Source organism: Oryx dammah, unplaced genomic scaffold (genome assembly GCF_014754425.2).
Source record: "Oryx dammah isolate SB20612 unplaced genomic scaffold, SCBI_Odam_1.1 HiC_scaffold_4, whole genome shotgun sequence".
NCBI lineage: Eukaryota > Metazoa > Chordata > Mammalia > Artiodactyla > Bovidae > Oryx > Oryx dammah.
In genome coordinates this window covers 26,581,034-26,606,396 of record NW_024070188.1, presented here as the reverse complement: position 1 = coordinate 26,606,396, position 25,363 = coordinate 26,581,034, and the positions used below count along the sequence as shown (strand labels likewise).

General features: G+C 36.1%; 1 protein-coding gene across 6 annotated transcripts in view; it reads right to left on the bottom strand.

The window, feature by feature from the left end:
• REV3L (REV3 like, DNA directed polymerase zeta catalytic subunit) overlaps positions 1-25,363 on the bottom strand; it is a 169,012-nt gene that overhangs the window by 25,038 nt on the left and 118,611 nt on the right. For all 6 annotated transcript variants that reach the window (XM_040238484.1, XM_040238480.1, XM_040238482.1 and 3 more), the window contains 7 exons: positions 21,205-21,320; positions 18,125-18,243; positions 12,365-12,483; positions 5,630-5,771; positions 3,893-4,137; positions 2,485-2,593; positions 426-632 (listed from right to left, as the gene is read on the bottom strand). In XM_040238484.1, coding sequence (XP_040094418.1) covers positions 426-632; positions 2,485-2,593; positions 3,893-4,137; positions 5,630-5,771; positions 12,365-12,483; positions 18,125-18,243; positions 21,205-21,320 — 1,057 coding nt within the window. The remainder of the gene's footprint in view (positions 1-425; positions 633-2,484; positions 2,594-3,892; positions 4,138-5,629; positions 5,772-12,364; positions 12,484-18,124; positions 18,244-21,204; positions 21,321-25,363) is intronic.

Below are 25,363 nucleotides of genomic sequence, written 5' to 3'. Positions count from 1 at the left end.
TTTACTTTATATCTACCGGTATACTAGTAAATATGAAATGATTTTTTTTTTGACATTTAGAGAAGACAAATGAACTAGCCTCAGATCTCTATCAATACATTAAAAGGAATTATGAAGTACCAATGTTACCGTAAACAGTGCTGTAACGGTGGCACAGAAACCTCATGCCAATAATTGATATGGTTATCTAGATATGCAGAAATGTATATGCTAATTTATAAAATCATCATTAAATAGAGTTCTTATAGAGAAAACCCACAAATCCCCAAGAATATGTATGTACATAAGCCCTGCAAGAAAAACTGATACTATGTCATGGAAATGAAACACTTTAAAGTTTCAAAACAAAATGCTTCAATGAATAGGTATTCATTTAATGCTGCTTTAGTCTCTTTCAAAAAAAGCTATAGACTTGTATCACTTACCTCAATGCATGGCATTCTCCCAGAAAAATTAGCAGCTGTATAGCCAAATGTGACATTTGCTATCAGCTTAAGTCCTAGCTGACGTGCATCAAGCATTCGTGAAAGGGCTCTGTCCTGCTTGTAAGCCTTCATCGACCGCTTCACCATGAGTCTAGTCTTCAAAATCTCCTCAAGCATTCTTGGTAGAACACCCTTTCTTACTGAAGGCTATCATAAAGGGAAAAAAAAAAAAAGAATGGTTAGATCCCATAAATATTATAGATTTAGATAATTAAGAAGGAAGCAAAAAGTATAACAATGGCCAACTGTCATGAATTAAAACAAATAATAAGAGTGGCCACAAGACCAGTGGCAGTCAATATAAAATCATCACATTTTCTTTCTTTTGAAGAGGGCTTTTCTCCTAAAAGGTTCCTGTAATGTTTATAAATCTACTGTAGCACTACTATGTGAGTTCAGAGACCTCCAGGAAGGAGGATACCAACTAGTACATAAAAGACCATACGAGTTCAGAGGGAAATTTTGTCAAAACTTTGATCCAAAACCCCACTCTTTCAGAAAGACACACGGGATTTGTATCACTCATAACAAACCTCAGTTTTAGAAGATCTCATCCTAATGACCCCACACAGTAATCTGCATGGAACTCCATTTATCTACCTTGGAAGAATGATGAGCTGGGTTGACTCTGCTGACATTCAAACCTGCAGTTCCAGGGACTCTAGGTATTTCAAATCTGATGCTTAGACCACTAAGCCATCCCCTCCGGCCTATATTTATTAGCAATCTGGAAGAGGGGATGAATAGTGAGGTGATAAAATTTGTTGACGCCAAAAAAAAAAAAAAAAAATCATTTGTATTAATCAAGACTAGGGAGAATTTATGAGAACTCCACTAGGAATGAAAATCACAAAACAGTATAAACTTTGAGGATGATTCACAGACACGTGCAAGGTAATGCATGTCAGACTGAACAATTAAAACCTCAGGGATAGTAATAATCACACTCCTGAATACTAAAAAAAAAAAAAAAAAAAAATCTAACTTTCATTAAGCTTTACACATTTGGTCAAAATGTAGATGCAAGCTCTTAAAATGCTGTTAAATGGAGATAAAATAATAAGCTAGTAGATATGCAACAATGAAAACATATTCTGACCTCTAATTCATTCTGTGTACCCTTTGAAGCAGCCATGTTTATGTTAGGACATGACGTGTTATTATGTTAAAATATAATGTTTTCCAAAATGGAATATATCCTGAACTCTCTTGGTAAAATTTTCCCTCCTATCTAAATGGCTAATTTTAGAGTACTCTTTAAACACAGCACCCTTTGATTGGTAGAGAATGATGCTACTTTTGGTAAGTACACCAGAATGAATTTGAGGGCTAGTGGGGTCCATGCTACCACCACCAACTACTCTACTATCCCGTGATTCTTACAGACTCACTGCTAAGGAAATAGAAACAAAAGGAATGAAGTTGGCATATGAGAGGCAATATAATCTTCTCCTAGATCTCTTCCTACTTGCCTTTGATTTATTCATTTATGAGGCTTTTTAGTCTCTTTTTGAGGGGAGACAGAGAGAGAAAAAAGGACTCTGTTATAAGTCTGGGTATCTTCTTAAAAATATAATCAATAAATATATTAGAATAGCACTTCTAAAACAGTCTTAATTTAAAATATATAGAACAGTTAGTAAAGCGTATGCTAAAGCAGTTTTAATCTTTGTAAGTTAACACTGTTGTGATCATCACGTAGCTATCTAAGTCGACCAGATTCTAATAGAGGGCAGGAGGTATATATGCAATCTATTTCTTGCAATAGTTCATTAAAAACTAAAATCTAACAAAAGATTTAAACCTAAATTCATGCAAAATAAGATTATTTTAAAAAAATGATTTAAAAAGTTTCTTAGAAGATTCCTTGTATCTTTGATTTTTTTTGAGATATTGAAGTAAGCTTTTTTTTTTTTTTTTTGTATTATATGCCAACAACATCTAGACCATTAGCTCTCCAAAGGTTAAATGATACCTTTCACTTATAAGAGAGTATTACCTTGACAAAAGCTATCCCATTGGGGGACACAGTGATATCATGCCTAATTTGGTAAAGTAAATCTGGAGGTACTCTTAGAGAGGTACAGCCAAATTTGAACTCATCATACCTGTTAAGGAAAAAAAAAAATTAAGCAAATACTTTCTCAAATCATAGAACAGAGATTCTGGGCAATTTTAGGAATCTTTCTAATTCTACTGGAAATTCATTTTTAAACATCTAAACATGAATTCATATACTTAGTAATGTTTATTGGTTTAGTTACCAAAAAACAGTTCTTTAAATACAATTTATTAAAAGAAACATTTCTTAAATGGCACTATTCTAAAACATATGGGGAAAATCTATACTGAAATACCAAATTTCATCTCAACATATGACTACCTTACACTAAATTACCTAAAGAAAAATTTAAACCTTAAATAAAAAGACTGTAGGGGCTTCCCTAATAGCTCTGTTGGTAAAGAATCTGCCTGCAATGCAGGAGATGCCAGTTCAATTCCTGGGTCAGGAAGATTCACTGGAGAAGGGATGGACTACTCACTTCAGTATTCTTGGGCTTCCCTTGTGGCTCAGCTGGTAAAGAATCCGCCTGCAATGTGGGAGACCTGGGTTTGATCCAGGGGATCTTTCCAACCCAGGGAGAAGGGAAAAGCTACCCACTCTAGCATTCTGGCCATGGAGAATTCCATGGGGTCACAAAGAGTCAGACACTGAGTTGACTTTTCACTTTCAAAAAGACTGTAAACAACTTTTCCAAATTCCTATTCTTATTAAAAAGACAAAATTACCAAGACAATTTCCATAAAAGCTTTCTATAAGGAGTGAATATACTTTAGACTAAAACTATAACACTTGGTGTTAATAAAGGAAGGCCATTTCTTATGAGAAAAAATTTGGTTGACATGAATAAAATCCAACATTTGACAATTTAACTTTTTAAAAGAAACCTATTTCTAAGAAAAGTCAAGAGGAAGTTACAGCTAAAGTTATAAGATCATAATCCTCAGACTGTTCCACTGAAAAGTGATTTATACCAACAAATTTTATATAACTCTTATTTAACAAGAGGTAAACAAGATATAACAAATATAACAAAGATTATATTTAACAAGATATAACAAATATGTCTTCTTTAACAGATATACATGAAGAGTGAAACAGATAAATTGCAAGGCTGATCGTATTGACAGTTTTGTTCACATGAGTTATCTATCCATGATGCTGAATTAGTCATACAATGATCCACATACACACACACAACTACAGAGTGGACTAGCTGTATTACAGCCCATTCATCCTGCTCAGAAGGGTAGTCTCATACGCAAAGAGACACTCAAAGACAGTCTAAGTTTAGTAAGAAGTATGACGTATAACAAAATAATTGTAAATATGAAAAAAAACTTACTTCCCCAAGTTTTCCACATGACCAAGGCAGGTGGAGAAACAGTAGTTGTATGCAATCACAATAGAAGGATACAGTGACTGGAAATCCAAAACGAGAACAGAGTTGCTATAGAAGCGAGATTCAGGCTCCATAATTAAGGGAACACACTGTGGGGCTCTCATCTGAGATCTCTGCTGTACACTAGGTGTCACAGGAATATAGTTCATTGGTTTAGCAATACGCAACATCATTGACTCCACACGGTACTGCAGGCAGAGAGGTGGAAGTAAGCAGAGAAGAAGAAACTTAAAAACAAATATACTGGTCTTCTGAATATGTCGAGAATCACGTGGGAGATGTTTCGTTCTTCAGAATACAGCTGCATGACTTTCTCACACCACAGTTACATAGTAATGGTTATTTAATCAGCTTTCATAACTTTTATAAAAACTATAAAATATATCAAATAACTTATACAATAAACCAATTTTAAAAAGACACAATTACATTTACGATTTAAAGATAGCTATATCATAATAAAAGATGGAGAAGAGACAGCTATACAATGTAACAATTTCATTAAAAAGGCTGGCCAATAATCTTTCAAAAACTTATTCGGGAAAATGAGAGGATGGCAATCAGGAGACTTGAGATAGATAAATGTTATCTCAATTTCCCAAGAAGGAAACACAAGGATTCCAAAGGTTAATAATGGTCCTTCACAAAAATTAATCAAGCAATTATTGATCGTTTATAGTAACAGCTATAAAGTGGACAGTCTGTAGTTTGAGGGGAAAAAAAGCACTCACAAAAACCAGTATGGGTTCCCTGAAATGTTCTCATATGGTTTTAAGGTATCTCTCTGCCTTTTATTATAAGCCAGCTCAAATAGGCTTTGAAACTCATGGGAGTATAAATAAGTAAAATCAATACAAAGCAATAAAATAAAATACAGCAACAAGTAATGCTAAAGTAATTAGAGCTCTAAGTTTGCTATATTTACTGAATTGGTAGACTGGGGGAATGTTACAGACATAAAATAATTAAAATAAAGATTTTATGAGGTTAAGGAATCTGAGTGATTTAATATAGTATCCCAGATGGCTTAGCACAGTGTTTATTTAACACACTAAAAGTATTCAAATAAATATTTGTTGAATAAAAGCAGGAAACCATTTCAGCAAGGCATTTAAACAAAATCTTTCATGATATCCTTGGGAATCTAATTAGAGAGCTATGAGTTAAATGGCTTCTAAGGTCCCATTTATCTTTAATATTTTAAAAAAGTGATACAGCCCACTTACATTGATTCCCAAATCCTCCTTCCTCTTTTTTTTTTTTTAAATATTAGCTGTCTGTTGGAAGTTTTGGAGCTCCCAAAAGTAGGACTGTATAACAAAAGAGGTAGACTTTCTTTGCCGCCTCTCCAGTTCTAAGCAGATTTCAAAGCATCCCTAATCGCAGTGACAGTATTTAGGAACATAATATCATCCTCAAGGGCACAGCCATTTATTTTTTTATTACCATGTAAAATTCAGCAGTGGTCAAAAAGTTGGTATGGAGAGAAAATAAAAAAGCAAAGCTATTAAGTGAAATTAAGCTTTTCCAGAAAACAAAATGACAAGATTTGACTGTAACCAGCTACATATTAGTTGGTACCAGACACAAAGTTAAAAAAAAAAATCAGATCATCTCAACAGCTCCAAAGTATATCATTCACAAAGAACTTTCAAGTGTGTAAGAAAATTGATTTCCTACCTGTGAACCCCTTGTCAGTACATGTAAAAACTGAATGCCAAAAAGTCTAGCCATTTCACTGGTTTTCCCAATTAAGTCCAGCTGTTCTAACATTTGGAGATTTCCACGGACACGGCTAATGTAATGATCGACCATTTTCCATCTGTTAAAAGAGAATCCATGCTATGAACATTTGGGAAACATTTGGGTACTTGAAACTAGTACATTTTCATTATGCCAAAAATTACCTATTAAAAGTGAAGTTATTGTAGAAGGGAGTCATGATGGAGCAGTCTTTATCAAAATATGTTAAGGACAGATAAAGATTAGAAAATTGCAGATATTTCAAGGTCATAAAACCTAGTGAAAATATGTAAAGTTCAAAACAGTACTTGTGATAAGGTGATAAGGCTAATTATTTACAATATTTTGCTTGATCTTTCTCTCTTTTTGCATTGGCAAGCAGTAACACTCTCTTAGATGCCACTGCTGATGATGCAATAATTACACAATTATATTATCTAGAGGCTTTTAAAGAACATTGAAACTTTGAGTCATCACTGTTAATACCAGTCTCAAAAAAAGTATGCACTGGCGTCTTACGGGAAGAAACGGTGATTTGGTTGGTGGAGATTTAGAAAAACCAGGAAAATAATAAGACCACACATAAGGTAAACAAATATGTCATATTAGTATTTCCTGTGAAAATAGCAATATTCTGTTCTTTGACTTAAACCCTGAAAACCTCTTTACCCTACCATTTTATAAATAAGCAAACAATAGGGCTTCCCTGGTAGCCAATGGTAAAGAACACACCAGCCAATGCAGGAGACACAGGTTTGATCCTTGGGTTCAGGAAGATCCTACATGCCGTGGAGCAACTAAGCCCAAGTACCACAACTACTGAGCCTGTGCTCCAGAGCCCAGGAGCTGCAACTGAGTCCACGTGCTACAACCACTGAAGCCTGCACACCCTAGTGTCTGTGCTCCACAATAAGAGAAGACACCACAATGAGAGGCCTGTGCATGGTAACTAGAGGGTAGCCCCCTCTTGCCACAACTAGAGAAAGCCCTGTGCAGCAATGAGGACCCAGTACAGCCAAACATAAATAAATAAAACTATTAAAAAGAAAAAGCAAACAACAAAAACCTTCACCAAAGTTATGAAAGGAAGTTTTGATTTTAGTATTGTTATTAGACTATAAAAATGACTCAAAGATATATGATAAAGAATAAAACCTATTCATTTAAAAAAGAATATTGTTTCAAATATATTGCAACTTTTAATTATGTGGGTTTTAAAACAAGATAGTCATATAATAATTCAATAAAATTATTTAAAAACCTGTTCCTAAGACACATGATTAATCCATACAAAAAAACGAGAAAATGAACATGAAAAAGAAATCACCCTATAATTAAAAAGATAATGAAAGTGTTAGTGAGGATGTAGAAAAATTATAACCCTCACACACTGCAGTGGGAATGTAAAATAGTACAGTTGCACTGGAAACAGTCTGGCAATTCCTCAAGTTGTTAAAAACAGAGATTTAACAGAGTATAACTGACCAATTCCACTCATAAGTATATGTCCAAGAGGAATAGAAATATTCACCTACACCAAAACTTGTACAAATATTCATAACATTTTCAAAACAGCCAAATGTGTAAATAACTCAGGTGTCCATCAACTAATGAATAAGTAAAATGTGGTATATACCCACACAGTGGGATATTATTTGGTAAAAAAGGAAATGAAGTATTAACACATGCTACAACATGAATGAATCTGGACTGTATATTCTGATAATTCCGCTTATATGAAAGGTCCAGAACAGGCAAATCTATGGAGACAGAAAGTAGACTAGCGGTTGCTTAGGATGGGGATGGGCGGGAGAAGGAGGTGAAGAAGGAAGGGGTGGAGGGTGATGGCTAAGAGATGAAGAATGGAAATATTCTAAAATTTATTGTGATAATGGTTGCACAACTCGGAATACAATAAAAACCACTGAACTGTACACTTTAAATGGTGAATAGTATGGTATGTGAGAGAATTACATCCAAATAAAACTGTTGAAAAGAATGAAGCAAACAAACAAAAAAAAAATTAAACTTTATTAACACTCAATTTTTAAAATAAAATGAATAGAAATACTGTTCTATAACTTGCATTTTTTTTACAATGTATTGTGACTATTTCTCCACATTTACGTATTTTTTATAGCTATTGAGTATACTACTGTATGGTCGTAACAATGTAGTGGATTTGCTGAGTATCTTTTATTACTATAAACAATGCTGTGGTGAACAGTTTTCTTTTGGCCACCCCACGTGGCATGTAGAATCTTAAGTTCCCCAACCAGGGATAAAACCCATACCCCTTGCAGTGGAAGCAAAGAGTCCTAACCACTGGACTACCATGGATGAGCATCTTTGTAGTTAAATCTATGTACAGATGCTTAAATATTTCCTTAAGCTAAATTCCTAGATTTGGTCTTTTTAATATGAAGTGACACACTGCTTTTTAGATAATCTTAATAATTTACATTCATACTAGTAAAGTGTTTCCATGCATCTTTGTCAACAATAGGGATTGCAATTTTAAAAACTATTTTAGTTTGATAGGCAAAAAAACTATATCACATTTTAATATGTATTATTTTAGATCATTCATATAATCCGTCAATAATACATACAGCCAAATTTTTTTTTTTTTATGGGCAAGTAGTAGTATTTAATGCTTCCAAATGGATAATTTAGATGTCAGTACCAATCTTCAACCAAGTATAGGCAGCAGGCATACCCCAGTAACTTTTTTTTAAATTTTTTTTAAATTAATTAATTTATTTTTTATTTTACTTTACAATTCTGTATTGGTTTTGCCATACATTGACATGAATCCACCACGGGTAAAGCTAAGATAATGCATATATGCAGATTCAGTCAGTTCCTTTGAAATATATTAAGTCCACTTTCTTGATTTTACTTGGCAAAAATATACTTATCATCCTATATAACACCTAATTAGATGTAGCACAATATACATTTATTTAGAACACTCTGGGGTTTATAAACAAACCACTGAATGTAGTTAATGTTAGGTTTAATATCAAGTTTCATTTTATTTACTGGTATATAACTTCTCCTAAGCTTCTGTTTCTATAAGGCTCTGATCATAAGCTCAGTATTTTCTGTGATTTCACTTCACTTCCTTGAGATTCCTTAAAGGAGATTGGAGGACAACCACTTGTCATGCTCAGAAAGCAGTTACTCCAAATAGAGCAAATTGTTTTTAAGGCTCAGTCTTCCTATCCTCACCATCATATGGCCTTATAATTCAGTAAGCGGCTCTATTCATTCCTAACATCAGATACATTAATTTTAAGACTATGTTCTTTATACAGATATTTTCTAAACTTATTAACTATCCATTTTACCTTTAAAGAAAAGCAGAGGTGGAAACTTTCATTTCAGATTACAGAAGAGTAACTGGTACTAGACTAGTTCTCCTGGATAAAAGATTCAGGGTAATTGTTTCTGGGCAGTGAGCAATAGGCAGTGCACGACAATGCTTCTTGAGAGAAGGGAAACTCATATGAAATGAGCCTCAGGTTGCCTGGAGATAATTTCCTAAACCCAGTGCAGTATGCTAGGTCTGAGCAAAGTGTGGCTATACTGCTAAGCCGAGCAGACAAGAGTCTAGAGTTCAGGAAGGCTGTATCTGCAATCTGTGGAAATGGGCATCTGTGCAAGGGGAAGGAGTTAGGAGTTAGGAGTACAGATGGGGGTTTCTTTTGAGTGGCCCAGGGCTACACTGAAAAATGAGCAGGGAGAGGCTTACTAGAGAGTAGCTGTTGGGGACCTGAGTCTGGAACAGAACTTGTAAGACAGTGTTGTAGTTTGAAGGTCTGGCCATGGCAGAGTGGAGAGACTTCATTAACCCCTTATGAACAACCTAAGCATCTGGCTGAGAGCTCAGAAAAACTATGTCTTAGTAAGGCATAAAGTAAGGCCACTGCAGGCAAACCTAAAACCAAGCACTAACAACAGGCCTGTGGGATAGAATATGGAGACTGAGTCTTGTCAAGTTGGAGGACTTAGAGAGCACTTTCAGCTTTCCAGAGATCCATCTTAATAAAACATAAAAAGCAGGTATGCACAAGCTCAGATGATCAGCCAGTAACTCAATTGCTGGCTGGAACAAAAATAAACATGCTTCAGAGGAGGATAATAAAAATCCAGAATCTGTACAACAGAACATCAGTAATATCCACTACATAATCATGCAAAGAAACAAAAAAACATGACCCACAGTTAAAAAGCAGTCAACAGAAACTAACACAGAGATGGCCAGGTGCTGAATTTAGAAACTATCACAAGGCATGTTCAAAAATCTAAAGAAAAGATATTCAAAAAGTTAAAAGAAAAATACAGTCTTAATGAGTGAATGGGGAAATCTGCTGAATACAGAAACTATCAAAAGAAAAAAACCAAATGAGACTGAGGGACTAAAAATAACTGAAATACAAAATATACTGGTTGTTCTTAACAGCAGGTTGGTGACAATAGAAGAAAGTTAGTCAACTTAAAGACAGATCATAAGAAAAAAATGAAGAAAAATGTACAGAGGCTCAAGTATCTGTGGGACACTATCAGCTAGTATAATATACATACTGAAATTATGGAAAACAAAGGAAAAAATAAAAAAACTTGAAAACAGCCAGGAAAATGTAATTCTGCTTCAGATGTAGAAAGCAGCAAAAGCATGTCACTCCAGCTCAACAATGATAAAAACCTGGATAATATACATAATCATAAGTTTTATTGAAGCCTAAAGTAACTTAAGGTTGTAAAAGAATCGGGTGAACTAAATTTCATAGTTTCAAACCCACTGAAGGAGAGACAGGACACACAATGTATTTCATCTTTGGCAGAGAATAGGAGGGAGAGGCAACTCATAAAAGCAGGTAAGAAGGAAACAGTTAACATGTTACTGAATTCTTAAAGGTCGTGTATGAGCCAGCACGACTATTTAGTAGAGTCACTGGAAGCCGTAGACACTAGGGCAGTGCACACAGAAATGAAACCTTGCAACTTCCTCCAACCCATCTCTCATATGAAACCATGAGCTGCTGTGGGACCAGGAGGAAACTCCCTAGGGTTTAGGCAGAGATTCACTATCTTTGGGAAAAGAAGAGATGCCAAAGATGTCTGTGGCTGGGAGAAGGTTGGTAGTAAAAGCTGCACTAGAGGAAGGGCAGGCAACCTCCCCTGTTCCAACTGTGGGCCTTGTACCAAGTAACAAGCAGCAGTTGTCTACCATTAGGCAAGGGGAAAGAAACAGTCCCACCATAGCTTTCAGGCAAAGAAATACCACTGCAGAGGCAGGGGTAAAAACATAAGCCATTTTCCTCTGTGGGAGAGTCAGGAAACCTGCCTGGACCAGGACCTGGCAGTGATGCAAAGCGGAGGTCCATCGCGTCGTGGGACGAGCAGGAATGCTGAAGAAGCCTCATCCCCAAGGCCTAGGAGAACAGGAGCTCTCAGACTAACTCTGGGCCTGGGGAAGTGAATAATCCCCCCGTCTCCACTCTAAGCCTTACACAGGCTAACAACAGCAGCACCCATCCACTCATTAAGCTTGACTTTTCCATACACTGGAAAAAGGAGAAAGACTGTTGATTCCCCATCAGAAGTAATGAAGGCCACAGGAAAAGGGAATAAAATCTTTACAGCAGTGAAGGAAAAGGAATTCTCAACTCTAGAATTAGTGAAAATATCATTCAAATATAAGGGGGAGATGAAGACATTTTTAGATAAATAAAGGCTGAGAGAATTTGTTTCTAGCAGTCTTGCACTAGAAGAACTGCAAAGAAAACAATTCAGCAGTGTCTTAAAAGATTAAACATGCTAATCATGTGACCTGGCAATTTCATTCCTAGAGAAATGAAAACATATGCATACAGTTCTATTCACAACAGCCTCAAACCAGAAACAACTCAACCTGTCCCTCAACAGGTGACTGGGTAAACTGTGGCATCCTCATACAAATGAGTATTATTTAGTAATATAAATAGGAACAAACATGTGCAACATGGTTGAATCTCAACACACTGAGTTTCTTAAAAGAAGACAGACACAAAAGAGTAGTCTGTAAATAATTCTAGTAATACAAAGTTCTAAAACTGAAAAACTAATCTATAGTAATAGAAATTCAATTTGTACTTATGTGGGTGGTTAAGGAATAGTTAAGATTAATGACAGAGCTGTATATGGGAATTTTCTGGGTGTTAGAAATGTTCTTTATCTTGTTTGGGCTAGTGATTACAGGGTATATACATTTTTCAAAGTCACTGCACAATATACTTTAAATGTGTGCATTTTATTGTATATAAATTATACCCCAGTAATAGGGCTTCCCTGATAGCTCAGTTGGTAAAGAATCTGCCTGCAATGAGCTGAGACCCTGGTTCAATTCCTGGGTCAGGAAGATTCACTGAGGAAGGGACAGGCTTCCCTTGTGGCTTAGCTGGTAAAGAATCCACCTGCAATGCAAGAGACCTGGGTTTGTTCCCTGGGTTGGGAAGATCCTCTGGAGAAGGGAAAGGCTACCCACTCCAGTATTCTGGCCTAGAGAATTCCATGGACTGTATAGTACACGGGATCACAAAGAGTTGGACACAACTGACTGACTTCCATTTTCACTATTGATTTTTAAAAAGAGATATTATCCTGTTCAGAGTTATAAAACATTACCTGTAGAGATCTGTCTTGTTATCAAACCAATCTGATAAGACTCGAAAAGTAAAGAGGGGAAAACGCTGATGAAGAACATGAAAGCTCACATTTTCAAAGGTGTAGTTATTTAGAGCCACCTAGGGGAAAAAAAAAAGAAAAACTCCATTATAATAACACTCATACTTACATGTGAATTTGTTTCTAAAAGATTCTAAATATTATTTCTAACTTTTCATATGATATGAAAGCTACTTGTAAAAATAATCTGTGTTACAATTTAATCACAATTAATTTAAAACTATGTAGACACAGCCTACAGGACAGAAATGTTTGTACTAAATTAACATTTAATTGGAAAAATAATCAGACCTGTAAGACTGAACCTGGTCATATAATACTTACTTTAGAGATCCCAGTTCTTATCACTTCTGTTTATATCTATGCCAATACAAATACTGACAAACAGATTTTTGTCAAGCAAGTTAATTTTTTGTTCTTCCCATACTTACTTTCTGGTCCTGGATGACAGGCTGATTAACATGCTCCCACAGATTCAAGAATGAGTTACCTAATTAAAGGCAGGCATTCATCCTGCTCACAAGAATTACATCAGAACTAAGACCCAATACATGGACATTATAAGGTCACTTAACTTCATCCTCAAAGCAAAAGATTAAAAAGAAATAGCAGAAATGTTTCTTTATCTTCTAAATATGTAAGTGAAAGCTGTGTTACTGGGAAAAGAATACTGGAAAAGGGTCCAAATTCATAAAAACATACCTCTAGCTAGATGATCTCTCATAAATACCTACAAGACACAGCAATCTAGACAGTTATTTCACTGTAAATGAAAATTAAGGAATCAGCAGTCACCATTCTTAGGGCAGCTTGGGGTTGTGAGGAACAGTTCAAATAGCACTTCACATCTGTATATAATAATCTTTAGATACTTTCTTTTCTACCTCTACAATCCAACAAGTACAAAACAGAGACTGAATGTTAAGCTCATCTCAGTCCAGTGACCCAAACTGGTCTCACTTTATCTACAATTTATATCAATCTCCAGAAAAACAGCACCAAAATGTGGCATATCTCATGGAGTGTGTGTATGTAACTTACACTTGGATACACAGACTTTTAAACTTTGGGATGAGCCTATTTATTATGAAGTCACCAGTATAAAACAGGTAATAACACATTATCTTGGAAGTAAATTGCTACCATTTTTACAAAAATTGATATTGCCCTGGAGTACTTCCCTCAAAAATAAATGAATAACTCATTATCAAATCCCTATACTTGAATGACTCTTGTACATGTTAATGAATATTTTAATTTAGTTTTAAAATTTTTTCTATTTAGTTTCATAGAAAATGGAACCAAATATCTGACCTCAGGTAGTTATATGATTACCTAATACAGAGTTTAGCACTTCAGACCAAACCAATACTTCTGTTAGAGTATACATCATCATTATAACAAGTAAAAAATCTCTCCAGCAAAGATCACCTTGCAGCTCTTTCATTATGGGAAGACTTGAAGTCTCCCATGTAATAAGTTGATCTATAAGGATTAACTGGGAGATTCTGTGATCTCAAAATACACTTAAATAAAATTTTAGAAATTGGTCTGTAATACCTGAGGCAGATGGCAGACCTATGTTCTGAGTTGATTTTATTTCAAATAGATTAAAATAGATAAAATAGTTTATTTCATAAATTGGATTAAGGCTAAAATATTATAACCTTATAGCACCCACTCTACTTTGGGTCTTATTAGTGTCACAAAAGTATAAAAATGCTCAGTTATAATCCCAGCTATAAGTAAAATTAAAGGAAAGAAAACATGAAGTCTAAAATTAAGATATGTGGAATGTTTTAATCTTTAGAGTGGTTTACTCCACAAGTTGACATATGAATCTAAAAGTAAGAATTAGGAGTTTGTTATTTGTTTTAGAAGGCAATCTAAGTGAGTTAAACATTGGAATAATGTACTATGTACAACAGATCAAAGCTAGAACTAAAATAAAGGAAGAAAGTGTTGTAGTCCGTGGCCCTCTATTTACTGATAAAAGAATCGGCTGATAAGAGGTATGGTTACACTTTTCCATTCATAGAGTCAATGTGCAATATACAATGGTTAGTCACTTCAGAAACAAATTCCTCAGAATGGGGAGAGGCAATCAGAGAATCACTGCAGGGGAGCCAGGAAATAAAGAGGAAAGGGACAAAGAGGAAGGAGACAATGAGGAAGTGCTTGGGCCCTATTATCCTATCACCTTACTCTCTCAGTTGTTCCTCACTTCCCCAGAGTCTTCAATTAAAAGTTCTGATTGACATAAACTTTATACAGAAATGCCAGGCTGGATGAAGCACAGCGGGAATCAAGATTGCCAGGAGAAATATCAATAACCTCAGATATGCAGATGACACCACCCTTATGCCAGAAAGTGAAGAAGAACTAAAGAGCCTCTTGATGAAAGTTAAAGAGGAGAGTGAAAAAGTTGGCTTAAAGCTCAACATTCAGAAAACGAAGATCATGGCATCCGGTCCCATCACTTCATGGCAAACAGATGGGGAAACAACGGAAAGAGTGACAGACTTTACTTTTGGGGGCTCAAAAATCACTGCAGATAGTGACTGCAGCCATGAAATTAAAAGACGCTTGCTCCTTGGAAGAAAAGTTACGGCCAACCTAGACAGCAGATTAAAAAGCAGAGACATTACTTGGCCAACAAAGGTCGTCTAGTCAAGGCTATGGTTTTTCCAGTAGTCACGTATGGATGTAAGAGTTGGAGTATAAAAAAAAGCTGAGCGCCACAGAATTGATGCTTTTGAACTGTGATGTTGGAGAAGACTCTTGAGAGTCCCTTGGACTGCAAGGAGATCCAACCAGTCCATCCTAAAGGAAATCAGTCCTGAATATTCACTGGAAGGGCTGATGCGGAAGCTGAAACTCCAATACTTTGGCCACCTGATGCCAAGAGCTGACTCATTGGAAAAGACCCTGATGCTGGGAAAGATTGAAGGTGGGAGGAGAAGGGGACGACAGAGGATGAGATGGTTGGATGGTATCACTGACTCAATGGACATGAGTTTGAGTAAGCTCTGGGAGTTGGTGATGGACAGGGAGGCCTGGCGTGCTGCAGTCCATGGCGTCACCAAGAGTCAGACAAGACTGAGCGACTGAACTAAAATGAACACAAATTTATAGTGAACCCATGAATTTTAATGTATGTATACATCCATGTAATCACCACATAGATGAAGAAATTTCTAGGGCACTGGAAGGCTGCCTTGTGCCCTTTCCCACTCAGTACTCACCAAAGTTATAGACTAGGCTTGTTCATTTTAAAACTTCATATTTCCATACTTTAAATGGGAACATTTAACATGTACTATTATTTATCTGGTTTCTTTTGGTCAAAATTACCTTTGAGATTCAAGAGCTGTTCAGTGTGGCAATATTCCATCGTTCTTCACTGCTAGGTTGTATTCTTCCGTTACAGCTGCTTACTCTACACCCTACTACACACTAATTATTGGTGACAAGTCTATCTCCCATAGTGTTCTTTGACAGCAGCCACATCTCTGTACTTCCCACTCACTCCTCACTCTGCACCAAGACTCAACAGTGATCTGTCTTTCCTCTAAATATATATATCATTTATGTCTCATTTGGCTCTTATATGCCTGTAGGGTCAGTGACAGATGGTCTATCAAAACCATATATATGGGAGATATGTGTATACATACACATCACTGCCCGCCCCCACACTCATTTCAAACATGCTCTCTGTCCTCAGAGAACTTATTATCTGACTACTCCTCCTTAGCATCTGATTCCTCTGTTTCTCAAAATGTTTTCATTCACAAAAACGTTGTGCTTGCATCAACCCAGCTGGCTCTCTCCATTTACTTCTCGGTGATCTCATCCACACTCTAATGTGACTTCCAAGGCTGTACCTCTCATCCAGACTCTACCCCATAATTGGGACTTTCCTACTTAAATGTCTGCTGAGTATATTTACGTGGATATATGACTGATATCTCATGTTCATTATTCTTAATCTTCAGTTTCCCATCTAAACATGATCTTAAACCATCCATGTCAGAACCCTGATAATCATTCTCAACACATCTTCCTCTTCATATTTTTGTACATCCAATTCTTGCATACTCTAAATCCTCATATCACTGTGAACTTTCATTTGAGGTACTACAATAATGTTCTTACTGGTTTCCTTACCTCTGGTCTTCTGCCCTTCTACACCACTATCAGGAGACAAGTCTCTGAGATAAAATCACATCAGTGCCTCTGTATTACCTTAACCAATCCAATGATCATACTCTGAGACCTGTGATTACCAGTAATTGTATCCTCTCCATAATTTCATGCAACCCATCCTCTTAACACTGTCTCCTTCTGGTTTACTACCCTTGGTGCCTTGACCTCTTTGCTCCTAACCTAGCTCTATTTCACAGTCAATTACCATAATCCTAACCTCACACTAACATTTGGTTCTCTGACCCCTCTTGCTTCCTTTGTAATTAATTCAATTTTAGTAAAGCCATAATTCTTTGCCTGCAAGCTGTGATGAAATCTAAACCTCTGTTACTCTGCACTTGTATCTGTGAATCTGAACACAGTTGGCAGGTTATCACTTTACTTTCCTGATGCAAATCTCAATTGGGTAGTCAATGCCTAGTTTCTATATTTTCTTAATTAACCACTCTCAAATTCCCCTAGATGACACTTTTCTCTTCAAACCCAAAGAGCCCCTCCAACTGGTCACTCTCAGCTAAAAACAGTGCTTCTTATTTCAGAGAGAAAACTGAAGCAGGGGCTTCCCTTGTGGGTCAGTAGTAAAGAATCTGCCTGCCAATGCAGGAGTCATGGGTTTGATCCCTGACCTGAGGAGAACCCACATGCCGTGGAGCAACTAATTCCATGCACCACAACTACTGAGCCTGTGCTCCACAAGGAAACGCCACCACGAGAAACCTGCATGCCACAATCAAGAGTAACCCCTGCTCGCTGCAACTAGAGCAAAGCTCAAGCAGCAACAGAGACTGCTAAAACAGAGGAAACAACTATACCCTTAATCTTACTTTTATATAAAACTTAACTTGATCTAAACATAAAACAGATCTGCCCAGATCTGTGCACTAGAGATGGCGTTCTGTAACAGCTGTTGAACTGAATCAGTTCAATATTTGTTGAAACTGATCTGTTTCCAACCTACTTTGCAAATTCTTGAAAAGCCTGGATTAAGTTGATATCTGGAAGTCCTCTAAATAAAATCCTTTGGGGGAAGAGTCATTTATTCTTTCATTCACTCAGTCAACAAGTATATCATGAGCACTATTAAGGGCTACTTTGTTACTGAGGATTCAGAGTCTACAGGGAATAGCAATAATTCTATATTAAAGTTATACAGGACAGTGAAAACTATTAATAGTATATTTTAAAAATAAAATAAAATTTAAATCCAAAGTAACATTAAAAAAATAAGATATCCATTCAGCTATAAATTGTATCTGGGTGGTGCAACTGTTGTTGAGGTGTCCTAGAAAGAACAAGGGGATTTCACTTTCACTTTACAAACTCTTCTGTTTTTTTAAATAGAAAATATAAATTATTTTAAATAAAGAATATATTAAAAACAAATATAAAGATTAAAGAAAACAATAACAGAGTTAGAAATAGCTGAGTGCCACAGGGAGATACAAAGAAATAAAGATAAAAAGGAGCTTCTGGAACTGTAAAGTACCTTACCTCATTTCTCATGATTCTCCAAAGATTTAGTGTAATTCGGCCAACAATATTTATCTCACTCATTGTATCTGATCCATACTCATCTCTTTCGGCTGCAAATCTATTCTCAGTTTTGTCATCTATAGAAATGAATACAGACTGCATCAGGACTCAAAGAAATCAAATTTCCAAGCGAACCATAAGAAAATGAGAATAACAAAAATGAAGATGAAGTATAAGGATTAAATGTAATTCACAGTCTATTTTGTATTAGAGTTAAGAGAATAGTCATTATTTTGATAGGTTTTTCTGTCCTCTTTAAGTTACAAAAGAATTTTGCGAAATAAATGTATCTGAAAACTGTACATATTTTTAACAATAAAACATATATATACACATGTATTTTTAAAATAAATCCTTTTCTCTTTAAAAATGATAATTACTGGTGCTATTTTTATGACTACCTAATATCACATCATTCTTTGGTGTTTGGATGAAAAACATTTATTATGACACTTGTCATCTCTTGCAAAAAAATGGTAGAATTTTTAACCTAAACAATTCTCTGAAAATTTGTTGACATCAATTAATGATGTTCGTGTTGAGGATGAAATTCTATTAACCATATATAGAGAACTAGTTGAAGAGTACCTCTTATAGCATATAGACTTCTGAGTTTACTTTCTAAGTGATGATTATATCTAGAGTAGAAATCAAAATGTGTTTCTAGTATATAACACTGGGTATAAATGAACGTTGTTGATTAGAGGCTCTGGAATAGTAAGTATATTCATCGACTCAATGGACATGAGTTTGAGCAAACTCCAGGAGACAGTGAAGGACGAGGAAGCCTGGAGTGCTGCCAAGTCCATGGGGTCGCAAAGAGTCAGACACGACTTAGCAACTGAACAACAACAACAACGGTACTTGAATGTCTGTTGAGTGCAAGAACTAACATTATTTTATTTTAATACAGCTACTTTATTATGTTTGTACTATAGTGCAAAATAAAAATTATACTTTCTACTCAGAAATGTTTTATCTTGCCCCAGGTCATGTAGTAACAAAAACTAGTATTCTAAACCTGGGTTAGTTGATTATAAAGACCATGTAGACACACCTACCACTCTGCTTTATTTTAGAGACATAATGCTTAAAAGGTTTTTTCAAGTGTATAGCATAGTGATTTAGTATGTTTGCAGATTTTATTCCATTATAGTTTATTACAAGATAATGGGTATAATTTCCTGCGCTCTACTACATGAAACTAACACTATATTATAAATCAGTTTAAAAAAAGATTTCAATTTAACACCTACATAATGTTTATTACGTCCTCAGGCACTGTTCTCAGTATTTTACAATCACCCTATGAGATAAGTTCCATTACATCCCCATTTTACAGATGAACAAACTGAAGTATCGATAGGTTAAGTAACCTATCCTGTTGGACATCCAAATCCTGTCGGCCAGGAATTGAACCCAGGTAGTCTTTCTGCAGAATGAACTCTTTACCACTAGTACTCTTTACTATGCTTCCTTAAATCATGCCCTTTCTACGGTTTCATGCCACCTCATAAATGGTTTCAGCAATGTTCTAAAAGGACAGGAAGTTTCATTCATTATTCTGAAGTCATATACCTTGCTACAAATTAAATAACTAGTAAGTGCACTGAACACTCATGCTGCCTATCCTCACTGTTCAGATGAAATGATGTAAAAACTGAAATGTATCACTATTTTTCGCTCAAGGGACACAGAAGCTACAAAAAGTTAATTCCATGAAAAGCTAAAAGCAGCTATCTTTTTATCCTAAGATTTTGCAAAGCTCAAAATATTTGCTGTCCTTGAATCTTCTAGCTTCAACCCTTCTCTTTCTATTTATCAACACTTTGGATGTTTTGTTGACTTTATAACCCTTTCAGGAGGTATCTTGATTGGTTTTACTAATTTTGTATTTGACCTTTAAGCCTCTTGAACTATATGCTACTTTGTCCTAGTCAGACTTGGGGGGGAGGGGGGGCGTGGGGGGGTGCTTTAAAACAAAGTTATTAAAAATTTGGTAACTATAAAGAAAACATAATTTTAAAAATGCTTAAAAAAACCTAATTTTGGTATGAATGTTATTGTCTCCCTCTTCAATTAGAATAACACTTTTGAGGAATAGACTTCAAAATTCATCTAATTTCTTAGCTTGCTAGTGCTACTGCTGCTAAGTCACTTCAGTCGTGTCTGACTCTGTGTGACCCCATAGACTGCAGCCCACCAGGCTCTGCCGTCCCTGGGATTCTCCAGGCAAGAACACTGGAGTGGGTAAGTGGGTAATTTTTTAGCCTGACACACCCCCCAAAAACAACAACAGTTAGTGTTTCTCTACCATCTCCTCCTTCCTCACCAAATAGATAAAACATAGAAACAGACAAATAAAATAAAATTATGGTATGCCAAGTCAAAGAAATGTTTTGTACTTCATAATGCTTATAAAGACTATCTCATAAAGCAGAAAAATACTTACGTTAAAATGCTGGGTAAAAATGGGATATATGTATGATTAAAGTTACATAAAAAAATAAAGACCTGTATTTTTTTTGTCGTTTTTCAGTCACTAAGTTGTATCCCACTCTTTTGTGACCTCATGACCTGTAGCCCGCCAGGCTTCCCTGTCCATGGGATTTCCCAGGAAAAGAATATTGGAGCAAGTTGCCATTTCCTTCTCCAGGGGATCTTCCTAACCCAGGAATCGAACCTGTGTTGCCTGCACTGACACACAGATTCTTTATCACTGAGCCAGTAGGGAAGCCCAAAAGACCTAATGTTCTAAAAAGACCTATGTATGTATATGAAAAATGACTGAAAGATATACTAACGGTATCTATAGTAGTGATTACAGCATTTTTCTTTCACTTTTCTTGATTTTCAAATTTTTATATAATAGTTATGATAATATCTAGAACTTACACAATTCTTACACAATTTACATTTTTACTTACAAAATTTACAATATTTAGAACTTACACAAATTAGGCTAAAACAATAATCTTGTCTTTATTTATTTGTAATTTGCTCTGTAGCTCAACAAAAAAACATTCACAGTGTCCTACCTGGCACCCGAGAGATCATCTGGCATAAGTCAACACTTAGTGCAGCAGCCCTCTGTAAGAGGTAGCCCCAAGAATGCATCTGAATCTCATATCCTAGAAGAATATCAGGATCATACCTGAAGAAGAAATGAAAAAATTAAACCTTTAAACAGAAGAATTGCTTCTTCATTAAACAAATTACAAAATTAAAAATCTATTTTTTATTATATTTTCTGAGGTGGAAAAGGGTGATATAGTGTTTACCTATAGAATTTCTATATAGGAAGGAATGGGGCATTTAGAGTTCTAAGTTTGAAGCTACTTTTGTGAAGCAAAAGTAGTTTCTACTTAGGTGTTTACTTGATATGACTTGGCAAGTGAAGTGAAGTGAAGTCGCTCAGTCATGTCCGACTCTTTGTGACCCCATGGGCTGTAGCCTGCCAGGCTCCTCTGTCCATGAGATTTTCCAGGCAATAGTCCTGGAGTGGATTGCCATTTCCTTCTCCAGGGGATCTTCGCAACCCAGGGATCGAACCCGGGTCTCCCGCATGGTAGACAAATGCTTTACCGTCTGAGCCACCCTGCTAAAAATTGGGGTGGGAGGCAAGCATTACCAGTTAAATACATGAATGAGGGTAAAATTGAGATATATTGTGGGTAGGGGTGGGGTGAAGTATGAGGGCATGTGTGGATACTGTATTTTGAAAATGATCTCCCAGGTCATTCTGTTGTCACTTTCTACCCCTCTATGCTCTACTGTCCTTAAACAGTTGTAATGCTGAGAAAAAAATCGAAACTTCTTCCTTTTCGCTCCAATTTTAGTAAAGACTTTGTCCTCATATAAAGAAAGGCCTCGACGACGACAAGTTTGCCTCTAAACTTAAGAGGAAGGTGATTAATGGAAGAATGAAATATTAATAGGGGTGAGATTAATGTGGGGAAGCTAAACAGCAAAAACTTAAGCGAAAAACATGCTCGCTGTGGTCACACGGTTGCACTGGTAGACTGAACGGACAATCTGCGTTTAACTCAGAAGGAGCCATTTGTACTTCTGAGGACTTTCACAGTGACCACCATAAAAAAAAGTTTGATTATAGAACACAAAAAAATAGCATGAAGATTTACTTTCATAGGAAAACTGTGTGGGCAAGACAAGAACTGATTACAGTCTTAAGTGGAGAACAAAAACTTATGAGCAAAAAATACTGCAATGCTATCAAATCAGAAGCTCTAAATTACTTTGATTGTTGTGCTGTGCTGTGCTTAGTCAGTCAGTCACGTCTGACTCTTCGCGACCCCATGGACTGTAGCCCGCTAGGCTCCTCTGTCCATGGGGATTCTCCAGGCAAGAATACTGGAGTGGGTTGCCATGCCATCCTCCAGGGGATCTTCCCAACCCAGGGATTGGACCCAGGTCTCCTGCATTGCAGGAGGATTCTTTATTGTTTGAGCCACCAGTGAAGCCCAAGAATACTGGAGTGGGTAGCATACCCCTTCTCCAGGGGAACTTTCCAACACAGGTATCAAACCGGTGTCTCCTGCATTGCAGGCAAATTCTTTACCAGCTGAGCTATCAGGGAAGCCCCTGATTGTTGTATTTATAAAAGCCAAAAAGCAGAGTGAAAGATCACAAAAATTTGTAAAGCTGGGTTTCACATAACTGCCTTCAAAGTCATTCTGAATTATGGAATGACCAACCTGCCCAGATTATATCATTTAACATTCAAGTATCATCCAACATCTATAGTATAAGACTATCTCAGTCTACTAACGTAAGCAGTATTTGCTACTCTGCAATTGTTGCACAGATCAGATCTATGGTACTTCATTGCATCATGGACAGATCAGATCTATGTTTAGAACCATTTTCTAATATTCTGTTATTCTTCCATAGACATTTTCATTAAAAGGGTATTTAATTACCTTAGCTTGTACTTTGACAACAAAAATAAGAGTATCACATTTATGTCTCCTTATTTTTAATCCTGAAGGATTTAGTGGCTGATGTCGAAAGAACTAGGTTTGAACCTCTGCAATAATATTCTTTTCATTTTTCCTGTTCATTAAGGGCCCTATAAAATACATTCCCTAATGTAAATTTCAATATCTGGTGATCTGCTTTCGACCCATTATTACACTACAACTTACAAAGTAGCCTTCAAACTTGTTAGGAGAAAAAGATAACATACACTTTCCTCTATATAAAAAGGACAGAAATTTCTGAGAAAACCACTTAACTTAATAAAACTTATTAATTTAATACAACAGCCAAATGGATCTTTTCCCCAACCTATAAAAGTGTTTTCTTGGTAGAAAGTGCAATGTGGCTGGTAATTCTGGAACAAAGAGTGGGATTACAACATAAGTGTAGAGAAGCTAAAGAAGGCAAAGTATTATGCAACAATGTGGCTAAGACTCAGGCTCAGAGATCAGAGGTTAAGTGTAGACTGATTCTTTAAAAGGAAGTCCAGAAAGGTCCTAGCCTAGAGCCTTAAAAAAAGTCTCCCAAAACCATTCCTGCTCATTAGTCTTCTATAATAATATCCAGTATCTTAACACATCTTTTTGTTGATAGCAACTTCATCAACTCTTCCATTAATGTCAATCTCTTCTCAGAGCAAAGATGAACTAGCTGTATGATGAGTGTATCTCCCTATAAAATTATGTAATGTCTAAACTTGAAAAACTTGGGCAGAAGTGTCAAGCGTCTCTAAAGATCATCAAGGATAGGAAATGTGAAGGATTCCCATACACACACAAAGGAACCCGCAGCTGACAGCTTTAACACTTCTCATTTAGAACAGGCATTGCAATTTGGTCACAGTTAACTCTGAACGTTGAAATTTCATACTACTGGAGATCAAACCAGTCAATCCTAAAGGACATCAACCCTGAACATTCACTGTAAGGGCTGTTGCTAAAGTTCCAATACTTTGGCTACCTGATGTGAAGAGCCGACTCATTGGAAAAAACCCTGATGCTGGGAAAGATTGAAGGCAATAGGAGAAGGGGACGGCAGAGGATGAGACGGTTAGATAGCACTGCAGACTCAATGGACATGAATCTGAGCAAACTCTGGGAGACAATCAAGGACAGAGAAGGCTGGCATGCTGCAGTCCATGGGGTTGCAAAGAGTCAGACACGACTTAGCGGCTAAACGACAACAAGCATTCTGAACTTAAGAGAAGACTTTGGAAGGTTGCTGGAGTACCTATCATATACATTTCTAAGCATGAAGAGGATGCCAAATTATTACAGAGCTCTTCTATTATAACTGTTACACAGTTCTTCCAATTTCTTCATCTGAATTTCTTTTGACTCATGTAACATCTTATTATTTTAAGAATTATCTTTCCAATCAGCAACTTGCTTTGTTGTGGTAAATGGTTAATAGATTGACTAAATACACTTATTTTTTAATAGCTATGAAAATTTTTTCTCAGTTAACAAGTGTCTCTTGTAAACTACTACTGCTCAGAGATGACTGCTGAAAAAAACAAAAAGTTACCCTTAATGCTTCTCTTAATAGATTTATTAAAGGTTTGGTTCTTTTAGAAAACCTGTGTCATTTCAACATTTTCAGATCGATCATGTATATTTATGTTTTGACCCAAAGGTTGTTCGGTCTTACAAGACTCTCAAAGCTGATAAGATATCTGTTTCAAGTTCAAAGTTCCAAGGATTCCATATTTCTTCTGTGAAAATATTTGGTGACAGTAACAAAATCTTAATGACTTGTTCTTTAATTTTTGTAAATTTTATTCACTCTACCAGGTTTCTGAAAGTTACACAAAGAACAAGGTTGAGTAAATGCAATTAGTAGTGAAGAACAAAATTGTGGAGAAAATGGAAGCACCAGAAACATGAAAAGGATTTTATTTGCTTAGGCAGAAAAAAGTTGCTTCACAACTTATATTGTAGATAACACTAAGACCTGTACAGGTGAGAGGTGAAAGAGCTCTAACTTGGGGAGTGGCAGTGAGCATCGGGAGAGGAGAAGGAATGATCTTGAAAACTAATTCTGAGGTTAAATAGATAGGAGGGACTAAGGCATGGACTAGGGAAAAGAAAAAGGTGGGACTCAAACTGTTTAAGTTAGGGAGGCTAGGGAAATGTGTGAGTAATAGTTCAAGGAAATAGAGAAAGATAAAAAATGTCTGCGAAAAGAATATGGTGGATC